This window comes from Heterocephalus glaber, unplaced genomic scaffold (assembly GCF_053883595.1).
Source record: "Heterocephalus glaber isolate CG9 unplaced genomic scaffold, H.glaber_assembly_v1.0 deba00000071, whole genome shotgun sequence".
Classification (NCBI taxonomy): Eukaryota; Metazoa; Chordata; class Mammalia; order Rodentia; family Bathyergidae; genus Heterocephalus; species Heterocephalus glaber.
This window is the reverse complement of record NW_028258137.1, coordinates 28,397,845-28,424,592: the sequence shown is the minus strand read 5'-3', so window position 1 is coordinate 28,424,592 and position 26,748 is coordinate 28,397,845. Positions and strand designations below refer to the sequence as shown.

The 26,748-nt window shown below is 38.8% G+C and overlaps 1 protein-coding gene across 5 annotated transcripts in view; it reads left to right on the top strand.

Annotated features, from left to right (window-relative positions):
* The window catches only part of Rspry1 (ring finger and SPRY domain containing 1), a 54,240-nt gene that overhangs the window by 9,365 nt on the left and 18,127 nt on the right, over positions 1–26,748 (top strand). For 3 of the 5 annotated variants that reach the window (XM_021257005.2, XM_021257007.2, XM_021257006.2), the window contains exons 2-10: positions 5,212–5,716; positions 10,984–11,036; positions 11,705–11,817; positions 13,070–13,196; positions 13,935–13,993; positions 16,992–17,058; positions 17,479–17,610; positions 19,293–19,408; positions 20,543–20,686. In XM_021257005.2, the coding sequence (XP_021112664.1) occupies positions 5,367–5,716; positions 10,984–11,036; positions 11,705–11,817; positions 13,070–13,196; positions 13,935–13,993; positions 16,992–17,058; positions 17,479–17,610; positions 19,293–19,408; positions 20,543–20,686 (1,161 nt within the window). In that variant the 5' untranslated portion in view covers positions 5,212–5,366. The remainder of the gene's footprint in view (positions 1–5,211; positions 5,717–10,983; positions 11,037–11,704; positions 11,818–13,069; positions 13,197–13,934; positions 13,994–16,991; positions 17,059–17,478; positions 17,611–19,292; positions 19,409–20,542; positions 20,687–26,748) is intronic. The other 2 variants (XM_013071618.3, XM_087206205.1) reach the window with 1 other exon arrangement.

The window sequence follows — 26,748 nt, the reverse complement described above, 5'->3', positions numbered from 1 at the left end:
CTGGCTATGTAAAAGCTGTAAACTGAGTGCTACTGTTTTAAAACAATGGTTCTTGGAAAATGAGAAAGTAATTTTTTAATGAGATTTTTTAAAAAAGTTGTCTAAAATTATAACTGGTTGGCTTTAACCCCTACACAGCAGTCACTTCTTCCCCATAAGCAATATCATGAGTACCTGTCTTTTTCAAATAAAAAGTATACATTTTTAGTGCTGCATAAATCTGAAATATCAATACTTGTTCATTTATGTGACCTGCCTGTGGCTGGACATATTATCAAAAGTACTCTGTGTGCTCATTTTAGAAATTCTTTAAAGGTAATAGCTCTTGTTTGTTTCTTGTATGTTTCATAGGCTTTCCTCTGTAAAATGCCCCATGACTTCTTCCACTTAACCTGATCTATGTAGCTGAGTTCCTTTGTGTTTTTTTGTTTGTTTTGTTTTTAGTTTGCTTTTGTATTACTGGGGATTGAACTCATGTCCTTGTGCTTGCTAGACAAGTGGTCTACCACTGAGCTACATCCTCATCCCTTTTTATTTTTTGAAACTGAGTCTCACCAAATTGTCTAGGCTGGCCTCAAACTTGTGGTTCTCCTGCTTCAGCCTCCCAAGTAGCTGGGATTTCAGGTGTATGCCACTGTCTGGTATACAGCTGGTCCTTTAAAAAACAACAACAAAAACTTTGGCTTTAAAGTACGTGAAAATTGGCACATGCCTATATCCCATCATTTGGAAGGCTGAGGCAGCAGGATTGCTGCGAGTTTGAGGCCAGTGTAAGCTACATAGTGAGTTCGAGGCCACCCTGAACTGCATAGCGAGATCCTGTCTCAAAAACAAAAAAAAGTATATGAAAACTATTTTTTTTTTTTGGTACCAGGGATCGAACTTGGGTCTTTGCACTTGGGAAACAGGCAGTGGAACCACTGAGCTAAATCCCCAGCCCAAAAACTTTTTTTTTTTAAATCCATTTTGGCCCAGTGTGGTAGGTCATGCCGATTATCCCAGCACTCAGGAGGCTGAGGTAGGAGGATTGTTTTGAGGCCAGCCTGGACTTTATAGTGAGCTCAGGGTGAGCCTGAAGTACGGAGTGAGACCCTGTCTCAAAACAAAAAAATCCTTTTGGGCCAGGTGAGGTTGTGCACACCTGTAACCCCAGCACTTTAGGAGACCAAGGCAGGAGGATCACAAGTTTGAGCCCAGCCTGGGCAACTTAGTGACTTAGTGAGACCCTGTGTCAAAATAAAATATTAAAAGGGCTGGGGATGTAGCTCACACAGAGGACCTGAGTTCAACCTCCAGTATTGGAAAAAAAAATTGACATTTTTCCATGTTCAGTGGTATATACCTCTAGTCCTAGCTGCTTGGGAGGCTGAGACAGAGAATTGCTTGAGCACCAGGAGTCCAAGGCCAGTCTGTCTGGACAATGCAGTGTCTCAAAAACAAAATAATTTTTAAAATTCCATTTACTTCTCTTGACATGTTTACAGCTGATATCATTTTCTGGGTCATTTAAGGAAAATGTCTTTTTTGGAAAGAATTGACCCAAAATACACTTGATTTTAGTTTGGAAAACTAAAAAAAAAAAACTTAATTTTTGTCTTCTTGCCTCCAAATTTAGTGACATTTTAAAAAATATCTGCTTGTAGGGCCGGGGATCTAGCTCAGTGGTTCCACTGCCTGCCTTACCAAGCATAAGGTTGCAAGTTAGATCCCTGGTACCAAAAGAAAAAAAAACTGCATGTATTAGATATTTTCTAATCACCTTGAAATTGTACTGAATGTAAATCTGCGTAAATTATTCTATATTCAGTTTCTATAACCCTTAGGGAAAAAATTTGGATAGAAAGTTTAAGAATTGCAGTCCAACAAACTGCCATCTCTGTGAGTAATCTCAATGTTGTTTCTTGTTAATTATTCTAAATAGCTTTGTAACTGTTGGCATTAAACTGTAACTTCATAGGCACCTGTTCTCTCCTCAAGAGTTGTTTTCTAGGATTTAAGCTCATCTTGACATTCTCAAATCATTACTGGTCATTTTTAGTACCTGATGTGTCTCCCTCAGGTGTGGCTTCTCCAATTTAATGTCTCTAGTTAGACTGAATCTATTGTGTGCATCTAGTGTTCCATCCCACCTTCCATACTTTTGGTGGGGAAAGGCTCTGCGGCATTAGAAAAGTCGGCGAAATCCCTTCTGCTCTGGCAGGGCTGTGCACAGTCCTGGGCGCTCACCACAGTGGGGAGTTAGAGACACACCCTCCAAAAGAGTTCCCTTGTATCAGGTCTTGAACTAGTCCTTCTCACCATCTCCAAAGTGTTAGTTGGGTTAACTACAGATTTTTATAATGGGTAAGAAACTGTGAAACAATATGGATTTATATACAGCCTTTAAACAGAATGAGATAATTTTAGAGTTGTGGTATTAAGTTTAGAGTACAAATCACACAGTATTTTGGGGCTTTCCCTGATCAGATTTAAGGAAAAAAATTTGTAAGAGTGCATAATAATAGGCGTGGAAGCAAACATACAAAGCTTTAAGGGTTAAGTTTGGGAAAGGAATGGGCTTAGAGCAGAAGAGGAGCTTCTACTTGCTCTAGACTTGTGGAGAGTTTAGCTTTTAAAACAACTGAAGGGCGGGGGATTTAGCTCAGTGGTTTCACTGCCTGCTGCGCAAGCGCAAACAACTGAATTTTTGGTTTTTGTGGTTCTGGGGATGGAGCCCAGGACCTTGTGCATTGGTTTAATTTTTTAAATATTAAATAATACCTTACGATTCCAAGGAAGTGCTTCCCTGGCAAAATCAGCTGGCTACTGCCCAGGGCTAGGCCTGTCAGAAAACCCCTCGTCTGAATTGTTGCAGTGGTGCCTTATCTGTGCAGTATCTGAGAAGGGCCAGGGCATTGCTTCTTAAATGTTGCTTTTTGGACTTTTCCAGAAACCAGCATAGTTTATAAGATCAGTAGAAACATATACCAGGGGCCCTTTAAAAGAATTCTTTCTAGGGCCGGGGATTTAGCTCAGTCGTTCCACTGCCTGCCTCGAAAGCGCAAGCTCTCAAGCTCAATCCCCGGATCCAAAAAAAAAGAATTATTTCTGGCATCTGTCTCCTCTGTCCTTTTAAGTGTTTAAATCTCTTGATAATCTACTCTCTGGAGGGAATTGTACCGTGGTCCCTTCAGTAGTGGGAATGTCATTTACTTGGACTCTGCTGGTTTAAAATGTGTTGTTAAAATGCTATTCCCAGCTGGGTCTTTGCCTCATGTTCCTGTCTATGTACTTCAGTCATATCCTTTTAAGCCCAACCTCCAAATTTTCAAGATAGCCTGGCTGGTTTCAGGGAACCAAGAACATCTCCAGTAATACTTGGCTCAGCCATTGCTCCCTATATGTAGCATGGGGGCAGATAATGTCTACTCTCCTCTTCTTTCTCTTCTTTCTCCTTCCTCTCTTGTCCCATCCTCACATTCTTTTCCCTTCTTGCACTCCTTCCTCCCTCATATTATATATTCATATAATATATATATTCATATATATATGTGAGGATGTTCTATCCATTATCTCTTTTTTTTTTCCATATGAACAGTAGATTGGGAAAGTATTGAAAAGAATTTGCTGTGAGCTGGGGACTTAGTTCAGTGCGAGGTCCTGAGTTCAATCCCCACTACCAAAAAAAAAGAATTTGCTGCGATTCTACCCAGTAAAATGGAAGTAATTTTTCTCTTTTAGTCCCACTAAATTACAAATTTTATGTTTAATCTTGAGTGAGTAGACATGAGGAATTAATTGTATATAGTCAAATATTGAATGGAGACTACACATCAGCATTGTCTTTTCCTTGTGTGTCATAGTCTCCAAATACCAGCATGATTTGCTAATTTTTGCTACCAGTCCCATGTCAGTCTCCCACTTTCAAATCTTTTTTTTTTTTTTTCCGGTACTGGGGATTGAACTCGGGACCTTGCACTTGCAAGAGAGGCAGCAGAACCACTGAGCTAAATCCCCAGCCCTCCACTTTCAAATCTTTTATCTTTTTTGAACCTAACCAGATGTACTTAGGTCAATGAAAAGCTGGTTCTATCATTTGGGTTTTGTTTGTTTGCTTGGTTATTTGGTTGGATTTGATTTGGTTTTTGTTGTATGGAGATTGAACTCAGAGCATGCTATGCAAGCACTATAGTGCCATACTCTATACTCATCTTCACTCTGTTTAAATTTTTATTATTCATTTGTTATTGCAGTTCTGGGCCCTGAGCTATATCCCTGACCCTTTAAACTTTTTTATTTTGGGACAGAGTCTTACTAAGTTGCCCAGGCTGGCCTCAAATTTGCAATCCTTTTGCCTTAGCCTCCCCACTAGCTGGGATTACAAGTGTGTGCCACCACTCTTGGCTAATCACTTGTTTTTTGTTTTTTTATGATAAACATACTGTGTGGAATGGCCATCCATAAATTCCTGAAGGGCAGGAACTGTACCTTGTCATTATTCTCTTAGTTCCACCATAGTACCTGTTAGAAAATGCTTAATATTTTCAAAGATAATTGGTGCATATTGTTCTTAATTGTGTAACAGATGTGTTGTGCAACAAGCTGATGATTGTGAGAAAGTAACTCTGATATAAATTCACATTTTCCAAAACAGAGTGTTGCTTAACTAAAACAGAAAATCTCTTAACTATTTGTATTTCTGTAGATTCTTGAGTGAGCTCCTACATGGGACATAAGCGTAGTTTTAGTAATTTAAGAGGAACAGTCTTTTATTCTTTCATTATCAAATAGGTACTATCACATTTGTGTCATAACTTTTCAACAACAGACGTGTAATTAGATACTTTTTTTGAAACATATTTTCCCATATGTGTAAAGGAAAAATAGAAATTATTTTTATCACAAAAGGAGCCCTTGAATAAATTACACATCCTTCTGATGTTGTGTGTAGATAGGAAGAAATACATCTATGGCTTTTGAACATTGATTGTATCTCCTATGGTTTACAAAGGGTATGGCTTAGCATTCATCTAATATAATGATGAAAAGGAATTATTGGTTGAATGTTAATTCTGTTCAAAGATATTTTGTGTATGTGTATTGGAAACCTGTAAACATAACCAATGATGGTTCTGTGTTGTAATCCAAAAATCTATAAAAGCAAACTGTAAATAATTGAGTAGTCAAGAATCTTCTATTCATTTTCCTTTTCTTTTCCTCTCTTTCTTTGAGAACTGCCTGTGGATGACCAGGATTCCCCGTAGCTGATAATGTTGGAGATCAGGTCTGCAAATTTCTTTGGCATTCAGTTGTTAAAAAGAAATAGGATGCAAGTTCCTCAACTGCAGATTATGAAAACAGAACTTGGAAAACTGAAAACTGTCTAAATGATTGTCTTTGGTTGGGCTGTGTTCTTAGCAAGCAGAAGCCTTGGCCAAGGTCTTCTGTTGACTCTTCAGGAGCACACAGCCCACCTACTGGGGACTAGAGGTGCCGCCACTACCATGGGTAATTCCTGTATCTGCCGAGATGACAGTGGAGCAGAAGACAGTGTTGACGCCCACCAGCAACAAGCTGAGAACAATGCAGTCCCCACTGCTGACATGAGGAGCCAGCCCCGGGACCCTGTTCGGCCACCAAGGAGGGGTCGAGGACCACATGAGCCAAGGAGAAAAAAACAAAATGTAGATGGGCTAGTGCTGGACACACTGGCAGTAATACGGACTCTTGTAGATAAGTAAGTATCTGACTCACTGACATCTCCAGTGTATTGGACAGTATTCTGCCAGGAACTACAGCTTTTGGAATCCTTCAGCTTATTTAGGATATTTTCACCAAGCCTTGTGTTCATAAGGCAAGGGAGAATATTTTATTTCTCTCCTGGTGGCAGATGAAATTATAAATTTTGATGTTTTAACTTGCTATCACCTACTCCTGTCTGGGAATGTCTAAACATTTCTCTAGCAGAAAACACTAATTAAAGCTATGATCTTTATTAGGAAATGTAAATATGGAGTGAGTTTGTGTTGCTAGCTATGATAGGAAATGATTTCAAAAAGACACTTACTGCGTTTGCCTCTCTGCTGCACTGACCAGAGATTTTTAAGATGAGTTGTTTCACCCAAGAGCTTGGCTGCTTGAAAGTTCTATTGGAAACCTAAGGACAAAGTTCAAAGAGTTTTCTTCTCTTTCTCCTCCTCCTCCTCCTCTTAAAATATTTCTTATTTGACCCTCTAAGATCCATTTGGAAAGCTTGTAAGTTGAAACTGCAGGGCACATCTGTACCTCTTTGTCTTTTCCTGTGCTTTGTTTAGTTCTAACTGAAAGGTCCCAGATTGAACAACAGTGAAATTAAAGTCCCATTCAAGTTTAAAAAAAAAAAGTTAAATCATATAGTTTTAGTAGTTAAGAGCACAAGTTTTAGAACCATGATGGATCCAGGTACAAATTAAGTAAGTTATTTCTCTAAGCTTCCGATTCCTCATCTATAATGGGAATAACACTTGTGTTACAGCAATTATCATGAGATAATGTATATAAAATATCTAGTATGCTGTTTTGTACAAAACAGTTGCTCAATAAATGGTATTAATTCCACTCGTTTTTTTTGTGGTGCTGTGGAATGAACCCAGGGCCTCAAGCATGGTAGGTAAGCACTCTACCACTGAGCTACATCCCCAGCTGCTCTAGTAGTAATTTTAAAAAGTTATTTCTGGGTTCTTTTTGCTTCAGGTCCCACTAGTAAATTTGTAAATATTTGATGCTCACATAAAAAGTTGTAATTCTCAAAAATTATAACATAAAACAACTATCTGTGCATAAAAACAAATTCTTAGAGCTATATGAGACTCTCCCACAAATACTGGGATGTTTATTGGTCTTCAAGAATAATAATTTTTCTTTAGCTCAGTGGCACCGGGCCTGCCTTGCAAGCACAAGGTCCTGAGTTTGATCCCTGCTACCAAAAAAAAAATTTTTTTCTAAAAATTAGCCCTCATACTATAAAATTGTAATGAAAAGCTATCCTTCCTCAAAAAGAAAGCAAACTGCAAGAAACATTAAGCCCCTTGGAAAAACAGGTGCAGAACAGACTTTGTCCTATTTTAAGAGAGTGATTAAGGGAGTATGGCACCAAGGTAGGGATCTTATTTCCAAGCTCCAGGAAAATTTTACAAATTATAAGTGGTCTTGTTGATAAAGCACATAATTTACTTATGTGAAGCAATTGATTTGCCTTTTGCGTAACAAGGTAGCTTTTACTTTATGCCTGTTTTTACTGACTGATAGGTATAACTCTTTTGACTAGAGAGGAAAATCAGGCATATGTGGAGCAAATAGGAAAGAGACATGCTGAAAAAGATAATGGCAAAACAAATTCAGACAGTTTTTAAACATTAGTGCAGCCAGGCATGGTAGCACATACCTGCAATCCCAGCTACCCAGGAGCCCATGGCAAGGGAATCTCAAGTTTGAGGCTACCCTAGGCAATATGGCAAGACCTTTTCCAAATCAAATCAAATAAAATGGTTAGGGATGTAGCTCAGTATGAGAGTGCAGGGTTCATATGCATGAGGCCCTGATTTCAATCCTGAGTACCACATAAGGGATGGGGATGTATGCTTGCTTTTTTAGAAGCTATTAAAGGAGAAGAATTTTATAACCTATAAAGTTTATAGGGCTGTTAAAACATGAAAGAACATGTGAGATTAGTTTCTAAATGGATGTATACAGTTATCAAAATTATGAAACAATCTGTATTGTCTTTTCTGTTGTCTACTAAGGACAGAGTGACACTGTTAAGAGTAGGGGAGGAGTGCTTATTGCCATAATGAAGAGAGTCACTATAGAGCAGTGATGGCAAACCTTTTAGAGACCGAGTGCCTAAACTGCAACCCAAAACCCACTTATTTATTGCAAAGTGCCAACACTGCAATTAAACCTAAATACTGAGTTTTTAGTTTAGAAAAAACAACTGTTATCCGATGCTTAGCTGCTGGGGCAACTTGGTTCCCATGCTGTCAGAGAGGGCTCTGGTGCCATAGGTTCACCACCACTGCTATACAGAGTTTCTTGGTGTTGGTTTCTGGTTTCCCATGACTTTGTTTTGAAATAAATTGCCAATTTGCACCATGTCTCTATACCTAGCTTTCTTTTCCTCTCATCTAAACAAAGTTCTTTTGTTCTTACTTTTCTGTTGTGATTGTGTAATCTTAAGTGTACTTTCAGTCTAAAATCATGTTCTCACTTCTGGAAGTTTCTCAGCCATTTTGTCTTTGAATGTTGCTTCTGGTGTTCTGAGTCAATTCCTCAATACTCTCTTAATTCATTAAGTTTCACTTTATGGCATATATGGAGTTATACCATCTCTTGAGATATTTCCAGTGGACCCTAGAGTTACAACTGGCCTAATGTACAAACAACTTGGGTTACAACCGGAATTTTAGTTTTAACTTACAGAGTTTTGCATTATGACCTGAATGCCAGCCACTTGTGCTTCCAGATGGTCTCAGATACAGATTTAACCCTTAAAGAGTTCTGGAAAGAACATTATAACATCCTTTCCCATGTGGGGTTAATTGAGAAATCCTGGGCCAGTGTCTCTGTAAGGACACTGAGGTCTGCCTAGAACACGTGGCCTAAAATTATACAGGTGAGAGACTTTGAAGGCAATTGACCAACTTGAGATAGCCCTCATTAATGAATTGAGTTCAAGGGTCCACTGTATTTCAGTAACTATTTTCTAGGATTTCTGATTTTTCTTTGTTAATTCATATAACCTTTTTGTTTTTGTTCATTTAATGTACTTATAGTTGTTCCTAGACATTCACTTATTTTACAATCATCTGGCTGGGCATGTGCCCATCTGCCTGTAATCCCAGTTTGCAGTTTGAACCCTGTGCAGGCTAGGCTCTTGTTTTTGCTTTGGCCTACATCCCCAGCCCTGTTGATTGCTCATAATAGAAGTTTCTTCCTTGCTGTCTTCACGTCTGTATGCTATGTGTGCTCCCTGGAGGCTGGTGCTTCCCTTGTCCCCAATGAATCTAAAATTGGAGGTGCTGACCCACTGTAAGAAGCCTTAGTCCTGCTGCATAGCTTTCTTTGTCTTTTTCTGTCACTGAAGACTTTTTATACCAGCTGTAGCTCAGTTTAGCATTCATAACTTTTTCTACTCCTTTTCTTGAGAGGGAACCCCACCCCAGCATCATTTCTGCATCTGCCTCACACATCGTGTTGGGGTTTTGGGCCCCCTACCCTGAAAAAGTACAGTTCATCTCCTGGTTACCGCTGTCCAGTGCCTGACAGTGGCCCTCTGGCTGAGTTTCTGCCTCCAACCAGAAATTCCTCCTCCACTTCTGATCCACAAGAGACCTTATCTTGTTCTTTGAATGTAAAGGTGTGTGAATGTGTGGATGTGTATGTACATTAAGTGCTTCTGTATAGAATGGGAGTACTCCTGTTCCTTACTGGTTACCAAATCTTGGTTGTATTTTATTATTTTTCCCTTATTCCTTAATCTCATTCTCCTTTCTACCACTCACCTCCAAATATCAGCAGGTAACCATTCTAGTGAAGTTAAGATCTATTCTGCCCTGTAGTCCCAGTTACTTGGGAGGCTGAGTGGGAAGGATCACTTGAGTTCAGGAGATCAAGACCAACCTGGGAAACATAGCAAGATCTGTGTCAAAAACAGAAAAATGAAAGATAGGTTCTTCCTGTTCTCTTACCATTTGTTTCTTTATGTCTGTATCAGAAGACTATTTATATAGTGTTTTGTATATGATTTGTTTATATTTACATAACTGATTTAGTTTTATAAGCCTCTTTGTTTTTAACTCCTCTTAACATATTCAAGACCATATTGCTGTGTGTAAATGTACTACTTCTCACTGCTATGGCATATTCCTTTGTGTGCCTGAAAGTACTATATTTTGTTGTCTTCATCTGATGATAGTTACTTAAGTTCCTGTCAAATTTTTGTTACTGCAAATAACTATGCAAAATATGCATCAATTTATGGATCTATAAAATTTCACTAGAATTGTGTGCATACTTAGTTTCATTATTGCCAGATTATTCTCCGGAAATATTTTCCTCAGTCAGTTATATTGTTTTTTAATTTCTTTTTAGATAATAATTTCCCCTATTATGAAAGGACAAAGCATATGTCTAACAGCCAGCATGTAATGAGTACTTGAAATGAACATACTAATACCCATATATCACAAAGTTATTTTGAGAATTAATGATTTAAGACAGTAGTCTGGTTTTTTTTCACAGCAGAAAATAGATCCAAAATATGTAAACAAATAAATGGTGACTCCTCAACAATTAGAATTATCATTGTTTGATAGGCAGTATTTCAGTATTGAAGTTGCCTTGAAGCACTTCCTGAGAATGTTTGAGATCCCAGCTTGAGAACCATGGAATTAAGGTATAAAATGCAATTTTAGAGCAGTGTCTAAAATATTAAATAGTTCCTTGTTAAGTTTGGTTTCTTTTTCTTCTAATACCAAGTTTAAGCATGTAGTGATATTTCCCAGAAGAAAGCCTTAAAATGAAGATGTTTGTGTAAGCCCTACCTTCCGCAAGTCATTAGCTGGGGTTGCCATCTTCCACCCTGTCATTTCTTTGAGGTATGTATGAGGAAGATGTGGTTGATCTTCCTGGCTCATCTCAGGTAGCATTGGTCCTTGGATATAAAGCTCAGACTCTTTGTCTCCAGTTTTAGTCCTGTCCTTTTATCTCAGGCTACATAGTGGCCCTTGTGAGTGCCCATCTGCCTATTTTGTTTGTGAATCATCATCGGCAGTGACCATGGAAATAAGCACATGTGGTATAAATTTGTCTTTACAGGTTGTAGCTCTGATTGATGCTTCCGTCTCTTTCCCTACATTCTTTCATGTTCATTTATTCGCTTTCTGTCCCCACATTTGCAGTTGGAATTTTTATTTGGAATTGTTTATTATTTCTTCAAGTTTAATGTCTTGAATGTTTGTTTTTCAGTGATCAGGAACCTCCCTATTCAATGATTACATTACACGAAATGGCAGAAACAGGTATTTTTTAAAGTTTATTTTTAATAGTTCTTAATGAATTAATAATTATGAAGAAATGTGACCACTTTTTTAAAAAAATAAAAGATTCCAAAAATATGTAGCATAACACAGGAAAAAGCCCTTAGTGTGTGGAAATTTTCCTATAAAAGTGTAATGGACACTATATATTGTATCCTGAATGTTTAGCTACATGTCTTGGTGATGGTTTTGTATCATTTAAAATAGGATTTTTTTTTAATATTGACAGATCTTTGACTGTAGTTGTTCTAGGGGGGGATAATTTCTTATCTTTCAGTTTCCTGTCATCTGAAAATACAGCCAACTGCTGAGTATACTTAGTTTTCTCAGTTAATTCCTGTATAGTAAATAAAATATTTAAAACTGTTTTAATCAGAATTTGAGGATACAAGTCCATAGCTTAAGTTTTCTCCAAATAAAGATGCCCCCAAATCACAAGACCCTTGTAACAGAATTTTTGACTCCACCATGACAACTAATGATGATAATTATGTCCATGCCAAATATTGGCTTCTCAAAAGCTATAGGATGAAGAACAAAAGTGTTTCTGTGTTCATGTGACATCCTCTTGTATGTCTCTATAAATTTAATGTATTTTCACATTTTTAAAATAGTGACTCCATTATATAATCTTCTTGATTTGCTCTTAGATGAAGGATGGTTGGATGTTGTCCAGTCTTTAATTAGAGTTATTCCATTGGAAGATCCATTGGGACCAGCTGTGATAACATTGTTACTAGATGAATGTCCATTGCCCACTAAAGTAAGTTAATACTAATCTTCTATGAAACTGTCATCTGTGCTTATGCACAGGATGAATGACCACAAAGAACATTTGCTATAATGCATTTCCTTTTTATATATTTGAGATGTCTTTCATTGCATAAAAATTTTTATTATGAATGAGGTACTACATCCTCTATCCATAGCATACTATGTTAGATTTTAGTTTAATATTTTTAAAATGTTAAAAGTAGAAGTATGTATTCCCACAATGACAGTCTTTATTTGGAAATTAGAATAGAGTATTCAGTTGAGAAGCTGATTTTCTTATCTTTTTCTGTGCAATTTCCATATAACAAAAGTTTTCTAATAAGAGAAAAAAGTATTGTACTGAAAGCACTTTTAAGTCTTAAACATATTAGGGTTTAGTCTGTGATTATGTCTTACTTAGAACAAAAATGTCAAAGTTTCATAGCTTAGTCCATATAATTTTTTTTTTTACTTGGTACCAGGGATCAAACTCCAGACCTTGAGCTTGCAAGGCAGGCACTGGAACCACTGAGCTAAATCCCCAGTCCCAGTCCATATGCTTTTTAAAATTTGGATTCTGACATCTTTTGTTTGTCCTTTATTTGGGGCCCTAGAAAAGTATGGCAGACAGGAGGAAAATGTGGACAGAAGCTGAGTCACGGATGAATTGATCTTTCCCTAGGCTGTTCATTTTAATTTGCCTTGAAAACTTTGATAGGATTGTTTTTGCTTGGTAACATTTATTTTTAAAACATAACATTTTTTTAAAAAAGTAACTTTTTACTTCCATATCACTAAGCTCTTAATGTTATCAAGCCTATTGACATTTAGTTTAGTCTGTTTAATGATTCAGGAATATGCACCAAGCCAGGCATCATAAGGTGCATTGTAATCCTAACTGTTTGGGAGATAGAGGGCAGGGGATTGCAAGTTTGTGGCCAGCTTGGGCAATTTAGCTAGACCCTATCTCAAAATAAAAAAAAAAAAAGGACTAGCTTGGTGGTATAGTACTTGCTTAACATGTGGAAGGCCCTGGGTACAATCATTAGTAACGTGATCTAACAGTTCATATGAGAAAACTTGCTGGTTGATTAAAAAATATTTCCCACAGTAATTATATAATTGGAGTACATAATATAATTTTTGTATGGTTATTCTGAGTTCACGTAACACTTGCATATAGCTTTGTTTTAAAGAATTCCCTTGGGAAAATAACCCAAGGAGTGTATGTACCAAATCTACTTGTACATTTTTGTTTTTAGGATGCACTCCAGAAATTGACTGAAATTCTCAATTTAAATGGAGAAGTAGCTTGCCAGGACTCAGGTCATCCTGCCAAACACAGGAACACATCTGCAGTCCTAGGCTGCCTGGCTGAGAAACTAGCAGGTAATTCGAGGAAGTACCACAGAGGAAGATCCAGGTTGTCTGACGTTAAGGGGTAGTTTGCATTGCAAGTCTTTGCTCAAACATGCTGTAGCAGAAAGAAGGAAGGGTAGAGACTAACTGGAAGAAAATTACTGAGAGGACAGTGTTAAATGCAATCTAATTTAGCTTTATGGATTTTCAGAGAAATTTGAAAGAATAAGTTATATTCATTTGCTTTAAAACTAAGAATAAGGGAAAAGCTGAATTTCATATAAAAACAATATATATATACACATATATATAATAAAAAGCATACACTTTATAAAGTGTAACTGAATATTGAAGACAGATGGGAAGAAAAAGGAACTTTAGACTGAAACACAAATATTTGACTTATTTATGACTATTACCAATTTTAAAAACTTTCACAGCAAAGTATTTGTGAATCGTTCACTTAGTTACTTCATACAAAGTGGAAGAAATAATAGATTAGAAGTCAGAATACATGGGTTCAGACTCTGTCATGTGCTCCCCAAGTGCCCTGGAGTTAATTATTTGTCTTTGTGGGCCCAATTGCTCAGCTGTGAGATGGAAATGGTACTATTCCCAACCTCAGAGTAGGAGACTTAAGTGAAATAATGTACATGAAGTACTTTGTGAAAGGTAGAGTTCTACCAAAACAATTTGATTGTCATTAGTTGCACATTAAAAATAATATGGCACTTTTAATTATATCCAGTGTTTGTTGTATTTGTCTAGGTCCTGCAAGTATAGGTTTACTTAGCCCAGGAATACTGGAATATTTGCTGCAGTGTCTGGTAAGTGGGACATCAAAGCAAGTTATTCTTAGTCATTCAGAAGTGTGCATTTTTCTCAAACTGCCAGTGTATCCCTGGCACAGAGGATGGAATCAGTTGTAAATTTTACTTGCAGGTGTTTCCTGAGTGTTTATTCCCTCCTATTTTTTTTTTTTTTAAAAGCTAGGATAGGAATTTACTACAAGCAAAACTGCTGAGTTGGTCTGGTTTTAAAGTTAGTCATAGAATAGCTGCTGTGATTGGTTTTTTGTGTATCCTTAGAGTCTACCAACTGATAATAAAGACCTCCACAGTGAAAACAAAATTACATGCCCTTCCAACACTGGGTCAAGCTCTGAGTGTACATAAATCTCCGCTCCTACCCGCCCTCCCCCTCACTGCTACTGCTCTTAAAACTGTCATCCTTGGAGTATTTGATGTATCATCTTTGAAGCTTGCAGTCTGTTGAGGCTGTGGCTTCAGATCTCTCAGAGGGCTGGACTGTAATCTTGACTGGTCTGTATTTTTAAAAGTTATTTTCGCAGGCCAGTGAGCATTGGCCTTTTTCAAAACTATCTGAAAGACTGGTACCAGGGCTGGAGATTTAGCTCCATGGTGCAGTGCCTGCCTCGCAAGTGCAAGGTCCTGAGTCCTATCCCCGGTACCAGAAAAAAAGAATGAAAGACTGGTACCTCTACAATATTTGCTTAAAATTATACTAGTCTAAGTGAGCACCATTCAGATACAGAAAGTAATAAAACAGTACACCTTTGTCTTCAAGAAGCTTATTGGTTAGTTGAAGAAAGAAAACTTTCAGACAAGACATTTAGAGTCCATTTTATGACAGGCTGTGATCAAAGACATAATCTCTTCCTCTAGACTAAGTGCCTTAAGAGTTCAGAGGAGGTGAAAGAGGAGGGTGGTGTGGGTGGTGAGGACTGGAGTAGTCATGAGAGACAGCCTTCCTGATGAAGGGACACCTCTGCAAGGTCATGCCATAGGTTAGGATCTCATTGTGCCTGAAGGAGGACACAGTGGATTTCTTCACTGTGGAAATACCACAGGTAGAAACCCAGAAACCATTGTCTGATCGTGGAAGGTTCAGAGGTAGTAGGACATAGATTGAGTAGCCAGGTGGAGAGTTCGGGCCTGGAAAAGCCAGGCAGAGGGATTAAGAATGGAGATGGCAAGAATCTGTTGATGCTGAAGAGACTTTGCAGCAGGGAGGATGGTGGTTATATTTGAGCTTTGCCTTGTAGGCAGGGAGCAGGAAAGAGAGTGGGGCTCCTCTGGGGTTCCAGAGCACAGTTGTGGGAAGCATGGCTGTGAGAAGATGTGATGTTTCACTGGTCATTCGAGAGATGCAGATGAAAACAACGCTGAGATTCCACTTCACTCCAGAAAGAATGGCTGCTATCATGAAATCAACCACTAACAAATGCTGGCGGGGCTGTGGGGAAAGAGGAACCCTGCTCCACTGCTGGTGGGAGTGTAGACTGGTGCAACCACTGTGGAAATCAGTATGGAGATACCTCAAAGAACTAGGACTGGAAGTCCCATTTGACCCCGCTATTCCACTGCTGGGGATCTTCCCCAAAGAATTAAAAGAATCATACCACAGTGATATATGTGCACCCATGTTCATAGCAGCACAGTTTGTGATAGCTAAAACTTGGAAACAGCCCAAATGCCCATCAACTGGAGACTGGATAAAGAAAATGTGGGGTTTTTTTATAAAATGGAGTACTACTCAGCCATAAAAAATGAGAAATTAGAGACATTTATAGCTAAGTGGATGCACATTGAGGGAATACTCTTAAGTGAAATAAATAGGACACACATGTATAAATACCAAATAGTTTCCCTGGTGTGAGAAACTGAAAGTGTAAATAAGGACTAAATGTATAATAGGTCATGTGAAATAGGAAGAAAAGGGGCAAAGGGGAAGGAAGTAGGAGGGCTAGGGGAAAGGATAGAAGGGAATGGGATTAATATGAGAAAATGGAAAAATAGGAACAAAATCTTTGTAAATAGGAATGGAGGGGTTGAAGGGAGGGCTGGGCAAGGGTGAAAAATAAGAACCAAGAGAGACTATGTAAAGGTGCAAATTTCCAATGATGAATGTCATTATATTGTATACCTAAAATGTAGCAATGATTAGAATGAATAATCGATAATGCAAAATAGGAAGAAAAGATCCAAAGGGGTAGGGGTAGTGGGAGGGGCAGGGGAAAGGAAAGAAGGGAAAGGAAAAATGCTGAGAAATGGAAAAAATGGAAATAAAGTCTTTGTAAATAGGGAAGGGTGGAGGGGGTGAAGGGAGGGCTAGGAATGGGGAAAAAATAAGAACCAAGATGCATTATGTAAAGGTACAATTCCCAATGAGAAATGTAATTGTGTTGTATACCTACAATGTACCAATAAAAGAATTTAATACAAAAAAAAAAAAAGAAGATGTGATGTTAAACAGGTAGGTCTTTCTTTAACTAGAACTTGTGTGATGTGAGTGCAAATGTAACATGGCACTCACTGTTGCTCTCTCCCCTATTATCAGAGCATTTGTAGAATTCTTTTCAGGGACTATATTAAAAGCCAAGGCAATAGTTGTTAATTTCATCATACTTCTAAATGTTTCCTTTTAGGGTTCTAAAAAGTCATTTTTAGCTATAATTCTAGTTTGTATGGTTTGTTTAAATGAATCAACATTAAGAATCAACATTACTTTATCGGGGTCCTATAGTAAATGTTACTAAGCAAAATAACAATATTTTACAAGATACTGTTGAATTTCCATATTTATAAATTAACTCATTGACTTTAAGAAAATACAAGATTAAAAGACTGTATCTTGGTTCTTTGTTACTAACAATGTTAGCTAAATAGACAAATACTTGAGTGAGTGTAACTTTTTTGACAACTCCAAAAAAAATTTAGTATACATTGTATAATAGTGAAATTGATAACTTGTGCTATCTCTGCAGGGGGAATGATCTTTTCTTAATCTTTTGTTGTCTTTCAGAAGTTACAGTCCCACCCCACAGTCATGCTCTTTGCACTTATCGCACTGGAAAAGTTTGCGCAGACAAGTAGGTATAGTGACTTCTTGCACTAAGGATCTTCTGTATTGGTCATTAAAAAATCTTATTTTTTTTGTTAGTGGATGAGCCTGCACTTTGAACGCCATCAAATGTGCATACCTTGTGTTTTTCTCTAGGTAGACATTTCAGAGCCAGTGAAGAATAACAGGGACAAAATTTTCTTGCCAACGAATCTGAACTTAGTGACCACAGTTATTCACTTTTTAGAGCTAAAAATTTACTGATGAGATTACCAGAAAACAGTTAAAACTCTTCAGCTTTGTCATCCCTAGAAACTTTAATGAAGTCCATTCTGGTCTCAAAGTTCTCTAATTGCCTCTTTCCACTCCTTACTCACCACAACTAATCTGTTCAGCCAATCATCCTACGTTTTCATTGTTAATTTAAGTATTTCATCTTTCCAAACAGGTGAAAATAAATTGACTATCTCTGAATCCAGTATTAGCAACCGGCTTGTCACATTGGAATCCTGGGCTGATGAGCCTGATTATTTGAAACGTCAAGTTGGTTTCTGTGCCCAGTGGAGCTTAGACAATCTCTGTAAGTGGCAACTGTCCTTTATTAAAATGTCTTTTTCTAAAGGAACAAGAAGGGGAGGGAAGGAAAGGAAAAGGGAGAAAAAAGAGAATAGGAGAAAAATGGAAATAAAGCTTTTGTAAATAGAGAAGGGAATGAGGAAAAAAAGAATCAAGATATATTACGTACAGGTATAAATTCTCTATGATGAATGTGATCAATATTATGACAGATATGTACTACAAAATAATGAACAAATGAATAAACTGGAGGGCTAGTGAACTATCTTCGAAGATTTAAAGGATGATGAAACTGATAAATGAAATATTACCAATTTGTCAAGAGTTTCTAGAATTCAGTTCTTTTTTAATTCCGTAAATCAGATTTATTTCCCATGGTTACTATCTGATGAGATGCACTAATACTGTATACAGTGCATAACATTCTTAGTTTTTGCCTTGGGTTCTCCCATGTATAATTCATTTTGTTGTGATTTTTGTGAATAGTTCTATTGAAAATTATTGCTGCACAACTATGTGATAGAAAGTGAACAGAAGACCAGAAAAAAAAAACCTTCATGTGATACTTACATCAAAGTGCTCCTTTAAAAAAGAAATAAAATAAAACGTCTATTTCCAAATCCATGTTTTTGGTAGGCTTACTAGTTTTCCATTTCTAAGAATGAGTGTGAGTTCTTTATAGGACCCTGTACTGGTAGACTGCATGTATTGTAGCATAAAACTATCCTAGAGACCCTCAATAAAAATTACAGTTTATACTTCTGATTCTAGCATTCTACTTTCAAAAACCTTTACTTGGGCCAAGGATTTAGCTCAGTGGTTCCAGCGCCTGCCACGCAAGCACAAGGTCCCGAGTTTGATCCCCAGTACCAAAAACAAACAAAAAACCTTTACTGGTACCTGTTTGCTGCTGTGTCAAGGCCTTTAATCATATGGCACTGTCTAACCAACTCTTTGCAATACAGATTGTCTCTTGACTGTCCCACAGGTAAGTCCTGATGACTCCTACCTCTAGGCCAGTTCCCTCAACTTTGGTCCTCAACCTCAAGTCATACCTTACCTGCACCATGAGGGCTATTCCAGGCTTTTTCTCTTTTCCTCCTTCAAGGGATACTAGCACAAAAACTGTACTACTGTTATATCTTCCCCTCCCCCTCCATGAGTAGCAGTTGGATGTATGACCCCCGTCATCAACTCAACACTGTGGGTATAGTGCCAGTTAAAGAATAATTCTGAGGGCCAGGGATTTACCTCAGCGGTTTCGCTGCCTGCTCTGCAAGCACAAGGACCCAAGTTCAATCCCCAGTACCAAAAAAAAAAAAAAAAAGTAATTCTGAGGGCCAGGGATTTAGCTGAGTGGTTCCACTGCCTGCCTCGAAAGCCCAAGGTCCCGAGATCGATCCCTGGTACCATAAAAAAAGAATAATTCTGAAAAAGTGCAATTTGGCTCTTGGTTCTTGCAAAATAAGTAGGTACAGGGAATGGAAGTATCAACCTCACATTGCTGCCTTTCCTGACATTTGCTTGGTTAGCCTTCATGTGGTAGTGGAACAGCAAAGTTGAGGTTCAGAACCTTGCCATCTATTCTCATTTCTTGACAATCGGATGGCAGCTAGAGATGGCAGTAGCTTTTCTTTTTTTCCCTCAGCTGCTTCCCTTAGAAACATGACCCCTTTTCTTTTGCAGTTTTAAAAGAAGGTAGACAGCTGACCTACGAGAAAGTAGACTTGCGTAGCATCAGAGCCATGCTGAATAGCAATGATGTCAGCGAGTACCTGAAGATCTCGCCCCATGGCTTGGAGGTAAAGCTTCCATAGATGGACCTTTTGGGGAATAAAACGTTTTCCTCATTTTCAAGCCCCATTTCTGACCAAAAGCAATATCTTGTAGAATAGATGGTTTATTTCCTACCTGAAGAGTGGTTAGAGTAGAAATGGTAGAATAGAGAGTGTTTTGGGACATTATCTACCATTATATCCCACATGGTACTATACCTGTTGTACATGATATAATATTTACTGGCCAGTTTAAATGTTTGTCATTAATCTGTCATTTTATTCAACTAAAGGTACAAAGACTAATGTTTCAAAAGGAAACCTCTCCATTTTTAAATCCCCACTGAGCTAATCATATCAAGTTGGGTCCTTCCCTTTCTCCCTGCGTATTGAGTGGTGCTGATGTAAGAGCTGATTAGATACAGGAGGACTGTACTATGAGGACCAGAAATTTCAGGATTAAAGAATTCTTTGAACAATGGCTATAAAATTGTAGATTATAATTAGATTATACCTGGGCTGGCAATTTAGCTCAGTGGTTTTGCTGCCTACTTCACAAGTTCAAGGACCCAAGTTCGATCCCTGGTACCAAAAAAAAAATAATAATAATAATAATAATTAGATTATACCCCATTTTCTACCCTTCCTTCCCTTTTTGCATTTGTATAAGGTTCTAATTTGAAAGCAAAATTCTAAATGTTGAAAAAGGAAGCCAATAACCTGTATTATTTTTTTTTTTATTGTACTGGGGATTGAACCCAAGGCCTTAGCACAATTTTTATTTTGAGACAGGGTCTCTCTGGGTCTTCCAGACTGGACTTGAACTTGTAATCCTCCTGCCTCAGGCTCCCAGAGTACTACGATTGCAGGCATACATTACCATGCCCATCAGCCTTTATGAATTCTGACTACAGCCATCTTTCAGGTCTTCTAAGCTTGGTAGCAGTTCTGTTAGAACTCCCTGGAAATTAAATGATAAAACAGTCATAGAGTATACTTCATTCAGTTTTATGCTTTTTGTAATTGAGGTTGGACAGAGAAGACAGTAGTCCACCGGAACCTTTTAATAAGGAAAACTATATGTTCAGCTTTCCCAGTAGTCAGTTACTTTGATGGTTTTCAGACACTGATGGTAGTTGTCATGCTCTTTGGTTTTGCCAGGCTCGCTGTGATGCCTCCTCTTTTGAAAGTGTTCGTTGCACCTTTTGTGTGGATGCTGGGGTGTGGTACTATGAAGTAACAGTAGTCACTTCTGGCGTCATGCAAATTGGCTGGGCCACTCGAGACAGCAAATTTCTGAATCATGTGAGTATCCTGAAGAACTAAACAAATGGGAGGGGCATACTTGGCTTTTTTTCTGGTAGGTGGGTAGAAGGTACTCAGACACGCTTATTTTTCAAATAGGTTTGCTCAGTCATTTCTTGGGCAGAACCACATGGTATTAGATCCCTAAAAGTCATTGGCTAAACTGATTAGAAGTAGGAAAATACAAATGAAATTAACCCTCAGCATTTTTTCTCTTTGAGTTTTAATTTCACTCTAATTTTCTACCTGAGGTTAGATGTGTCCTTTATCTTTTGCAGGGTCAAGTCCAGCCCCATCCACATCTTTTTTTCAGCTTTTATACTGAGACTAGTGATGGGTTTTACCTTGAATTTAAGTTTTAAGAGTCTTGTAGGAATTCTCTTCTTCTCCTTTCATAAAATGCTAAGTGTTGTATTGACTTCTCTTGACTTTCATCTTGTAATTAGTAGGCATGTTTGTTTTTGATATTTAGTATTTCTCTTTTATAGAAAGTGGTGATATAAAAGGAAGGATTAAATCCATTATAGTAAGCAAGCTAGGGTTATTGAGTATGAGAATTGTTTTACTTCTTCTCTCCAGAGGGCTGCTTTTTGCCACTGTATATTTCTCCAATACCCAGTCAGTCAAATTATAAGCTATTCAGAATTGACCTAGTTTTAACCAGGAACTTTTTATATTTGTATGATGTTTGCCCATTGAGTTGGGAAAAGCCCTCTGGATTATTTTGTTAATCTAAATAATAGTCCCCCATTCCATATGTCAAGTCTTGGCATGGGTTTTAGAAGTGCTCCAACAAAATCAAACTAAACTGGTATAAGCATAGTTTTTAAAGGATCCTTTCAGCAGGACTGTCTTTTACCCTGGAATTGTTCATGGCATTTTACTAAAACTCCTAGATTAGAGAGAAAAATTGGACAAGTAGGGTGTGGACGCTTGTATAAGGCTAGACCCCAGTCTGCTGTTGCTTTTGTTGAATGTTCCCCAACACAAGGCCTCCCAGCCTACTAGATTTTTCATCAGCACTTGGAAGCATAGGCTTTTTTGAGGGGGGGATCAAACTCAAGACCTTGTGCTTGCGAGGCAGGCGCCAGAACCACTGAGCTAAATCCCCAGCCCAGCATAGGCTTTTTTGAGGCACCATGTAATCAGAAGTAACTGGGTCTAGAGAGTGATTCAAGTAAGTTTCTCTTCAGACTGTATAAATCTTTCTGCTTTTACCAGTAAGTGTCTAGTTTCCAACTTAAGCACTCATTTAAAGTAAATAGTATCAGTTATACTGGCTGCCTGTTCTAGTGTTCTAAATAAAGTCCCAAAGGTGACTTTTTAGGACTTGATAAAAAAAAATCTTATTTCCAGAGCACCTTCATTTTAGTCTTATCACCTCATTCCCACAGTCATTTTTAACTGTTTCTATTTCACAGATGAGAAGACTGGGAGTAGGAAATAAAGTAAGACTAGAATTCAATCCATTCCTATTCTGCAACAGTTGTTTGCTTTGTATTTGAAAATGGGTAGAATCTGAGAGAATTAGCTTGTCTCATTTTTAAATTAAAAATATTCCAGAACTAGAAGAAATAGGATTCCTCCAGGGAAGAAGCTTCAAAATAAAATTTTTCCCTTCTACTTTGTCAGCAAACATACTACAGGTCAAGGTATAGTATATCTGACAATGAAAGTTATAAATACTTTTTTTAATGGCCAATAAAGTTGAATTATTTCATCTACTAAATGAAAATAATTTCTGCCATATTGTTGCAGATGTTTGGCTCCTCGAGTTAAGAGTTTTAAAATATTGATAATAGACAACTTATTTCTTTTAAAACAAATAAGCAGCCAGACATGGTAGTACATGCCTGTAATGCCAGCACTGTGGGAGGTTGACACAGGAGGATCACAAGTTTAAGCCCCATCTGGGCAATTTAGTAAGACTCTGTCTCTAAAAAGGGCTGAAGGGTGGGGCTCAAGCTTGCAAACCTCCTGCCTCTGCCTACAAAAGTGCTGGATTACAAGGATGTGCCACCATGCCTGGCTTGTATATTTTTATGGAGGGTTGGCCAACTTTGACTTATCTAAAATATCTTTTGGCCTGGGGATATAATTATATACATGAGCCCCTGGGTTCAATCCTGAGCACCAAAAAAAGAAAAAAGCTAAAACATCTTTCACATACTCAGATTCTTTTGAGAGTTTGGAAGTGTATTATGCTTCCATTTAGAGGAGAAGAAACCATAATGTACTATACATTTCAAAAGCTAAAAGAAAGAATTTTTGAAAGTTCACCGTAAAGAAATACGTGTTTGAAAAAAAAAAAAGACATGTTTGAGGAATCAGATGTTTTTAACCTGATTTAAATATTACACAATGTGTGTGTATAACATTACATGTACTAAATTAATATGTACAATTTATTTTTTATGTATCAGTTAAAATAAACTATAAATAAAAAAGAAAGATGAGGAAAATTAAATTCAGAGAAAATGAAGAGATTTACCCAAAGCTGCTGGAGAAGAAGACTTCAGACCCTGTTCAGGGAGAGTCTTGCTTCTTCACATGTGGAAGCATCCTGCCTTGGAAAAAATGACTGTGGCCATCTTAAAGAGAAAAGCAATGACTTGGAAGCCTGTCAGGAACTCCCACACTGCTCAGGAACTTGGGGAATAGACCCCAGGACAGTGTCAGAGCCAAGAAGCAAGTGGTACAGTAGACTGCAAGGCAATGCCAGGGCCAATACAGGAAATGCTTTCGGAGACAGTCTGGCAGGATGTGGCCAACACTGCTGCTACAAATCAGCTCTGAACCAGCCCTCTGTGGAGTCGCTCTCACCTCACTGAGTGTCTGATGGGAGGGTGACAGCTTAGTCCACTTGCAGAGCAGGAAGCAGGACCTGCTACCTTCCTACACTCCCCATGACAGAAAGGTGTTGGGATGTTGGACAGCAGAAGAGAAGTCAGCAACCACCACATGGAGAAGGGATTCCAGATATTCCATGAGTGACAAGCTATAAATTTCTTTTGTTTGTAGTAATGTTTCTACTGCTAGGATACATCTGACAAGAAAATAGTCAATTCAAAATTAACCCCCTGAATACAAAGCTAGCTACCTCAGTTCTCTACTGTATCGGTCCCAGCCAGTGGAAATTAGTGTTAATGCTACTGGGAATGTTTTTGAGCTGAAAGAAGGTATGATTCATGTAGCTTGCTCTTTGAGATATAAACTCAAAGGGATGTTCAGAGTGCATTGGACCTGGGGATTTAGCTCAGGGGCACAGCTCTTGCCTGGCAGGCTCGAGGTCCTGAGTTTGATTCCCGGTACTCAAGGGAAAAAAAAAGCCATACTTGGTGGCCCACGCCTGTAATCCCAGCACTCTGGAGGCAGAGGCAGGAGGATCAAGAGTTCGAGGCTAGCCTGGGCTACAGAGTGAGTTCAGGATCAGTCTGAACTCCAAGGCGAGACCCTGTCTCAAAAAATGAAAGTGCAGGCCGCAGGGCTTCTGCGCCGGGACTCACCGGATGTACCGAGGGAACGCCCCCGACTGGTCCTGCTCCTCAGGCTGGACACGCCTCGGTTCGGCTCGGCCCAGCCCAAGGTTCCCACTGGCCCGGACCCTTAGTCCTACCTTGCAACGGCCTCTGGAGGAAAGATCCCAAGTTCCGAGCAGCCCTATGGAGAAACTGCTTCCTATGGTAGCTAAATAAATAAGCAGAGATGGAGTCTCTACCCCCATCCCACTCCAAGCTGATCTCTTGATTGCAACTTCACGAGAGGTCCTGAATCAGAACCATCCAGGAGAGGTCGCGAATCGCGCTGAACATGCCGAATCACCCCGCTGCAGACAGGCAGGTCTGCGGACACCTTACCCGGGGTCCCGAGCCACTCGGAACACGCCGAATCAGCCCGCTGCAGACAGGCAGCCACCTGGTTCCACACTACAAAGATGCAGAGAACACCAGACCACCAGACCATGGTACTGAGTCCCACTGCTCCCAGCCCAGAGGTAGGGGCTTCTGAGACACCGTCCCACTGCTCCTGGTCCATAGGAAGGGGCTTCCCGGCCACCATCCCTCTTGCTGCTCCCAGCCCAGAAGGGCGGACTTTTGGGCCACCTTCTGTCCCGCCGCTCTTGGCCCAGAGGAAGGGGCTTCCGGGCCACCATCCCTCCCACCGCTTCTGGCCGAGAGGTAGGGGCTTCTGGGCCACCATCCCACTGCTCCTGGACCAGAGGAAGGGGCACTGCTCCCGGCCCCTGTCCCATCTCTCCCAGCTCAAGAGGAGGTAATCCATACAGGCACCAACAGTCCCCCCCCAAGTCGAAATGAGAAAACAAATAAGTCTCAAAACCAGACTTCCAGATCACCTATAGCAACCCCAAAGGGAAATAAGATGGAACACTCTGATACTCAACCACCTGGACCCACTGAACTGACAACGAAAAGGGATCTGGAAAAAATGAAATCAGAAATAATTTCTCAGATAACAGGAGAAACTGTGCCCCTAGTGCAAGACATGATTAATCTAGAGAGGAGCTGAGGAACATGATGGAATCCCAACATAGGAAACAAATGGAATCCATAAAACAGATGCAAATAGATTTCCAGGACATGAAAAACTCCATTGAAAGTCTACACAGCAGAATGAGCCAATGTGAGGACAGAATTTCAGATATAGAAGGTAAGATTGCAATTAGTGACCAGGAAAAGAAAAATTGCTTCAAAATTATAAGGGAACATGAGAAATCAATCCAGCAGCTGCTAGATGATGCAAAGAAGAATAACATAAGACTGACTGGAGTCAATGAAGAAATAGGAGAGAGTCCAGATGACATAAAAAATCTCTTCACCGAAATAATGGCAGAAAACTTCCTAAGCAGGGGAAAAGAGCTTGACATACAGATAAGTGAGGCACATAGGACTCCAAATAGCCTTGATCAAAAAAAATCTACACATAGGCATATAATTGTTAAGATTCCAGAAACTCAACAGAAGAACAAAGTTCTACAAGCAGTCAGAGAAAAGAAACAAATCACATACAAAGGAAAGCCCATCAGAATCACAGCAGACTTCTCAACACAAACCATCAAGGCAAGAAGAGCTTGGAGTGACATATTCCAAGCCCTAAAAGAAAACAGCCTCCAACCCAGACTGATGTACCCTGCAAAACTGTCCTTCAAAATTGATGGAGAAATAAGATACTTTCATGATAAAGAGCACCTCAGGAACTTTGTGAATACCAAACCAGCACTCCGAAGAATTTTACACAATATCCTAGGAACAGACATTGAGGATCACAACCCCAGGAAGCAAAGCAGAATGAACCCATCTGGCATGACAAGAAATTAAATGTAAAAGGGGAGAACCCAACAAAAAGAAAAAGTCATGGCAATGACAAGTCAATACATTTCAGTTATAACCATCAATGTTAATGATCTCAGTTCACCAATCAAAAGAAATAGACTGGCAGAATGGGTCAGGAAGCAAAATCCAACAATATGCTGCATACAAGAAACACACTTAATTCAAAAGGAAACTCATAGACTGAAAGTTAAAGGGTGGAAAACAATACTCCATGTGACAGGAACCAAAAAAAAAGCAGGAGTAGCTATCCTCTTTGCAGATCAAGTAGATTTCAAACCAACACTGATTAAGAGAGATGAAGAAGGACACTACATCCTTGTAAAGGGAAGAATCCAAGAGGAAGAGAGGACAATCATAAATATCTATGCACCAAACACTAGTGCACCCAACTATATAAAACAAATACGGACATAAAAAGTCATATATGCACTAATACAATTGTAGTGGGGGACCTCAACACCCCACTGTCACAAATAGATAGATCAACTAGACAAAAAATAAGTAATGAAATACTAGAAGTCAATCGAACTCTTGAACAAATGAACTTAACAGATGTTTACAATCTTCCACCCCACAAAATCAGAATACACATTCTTCTCAGCTGCACATGGGTCATTCTCCAAAATAGACCACATACTTACACATAGAACATGTTTAAGTAAGTGCAAAGGAATTGAAGTTATCCCCTGTATATTATCAGACCATAGTGCA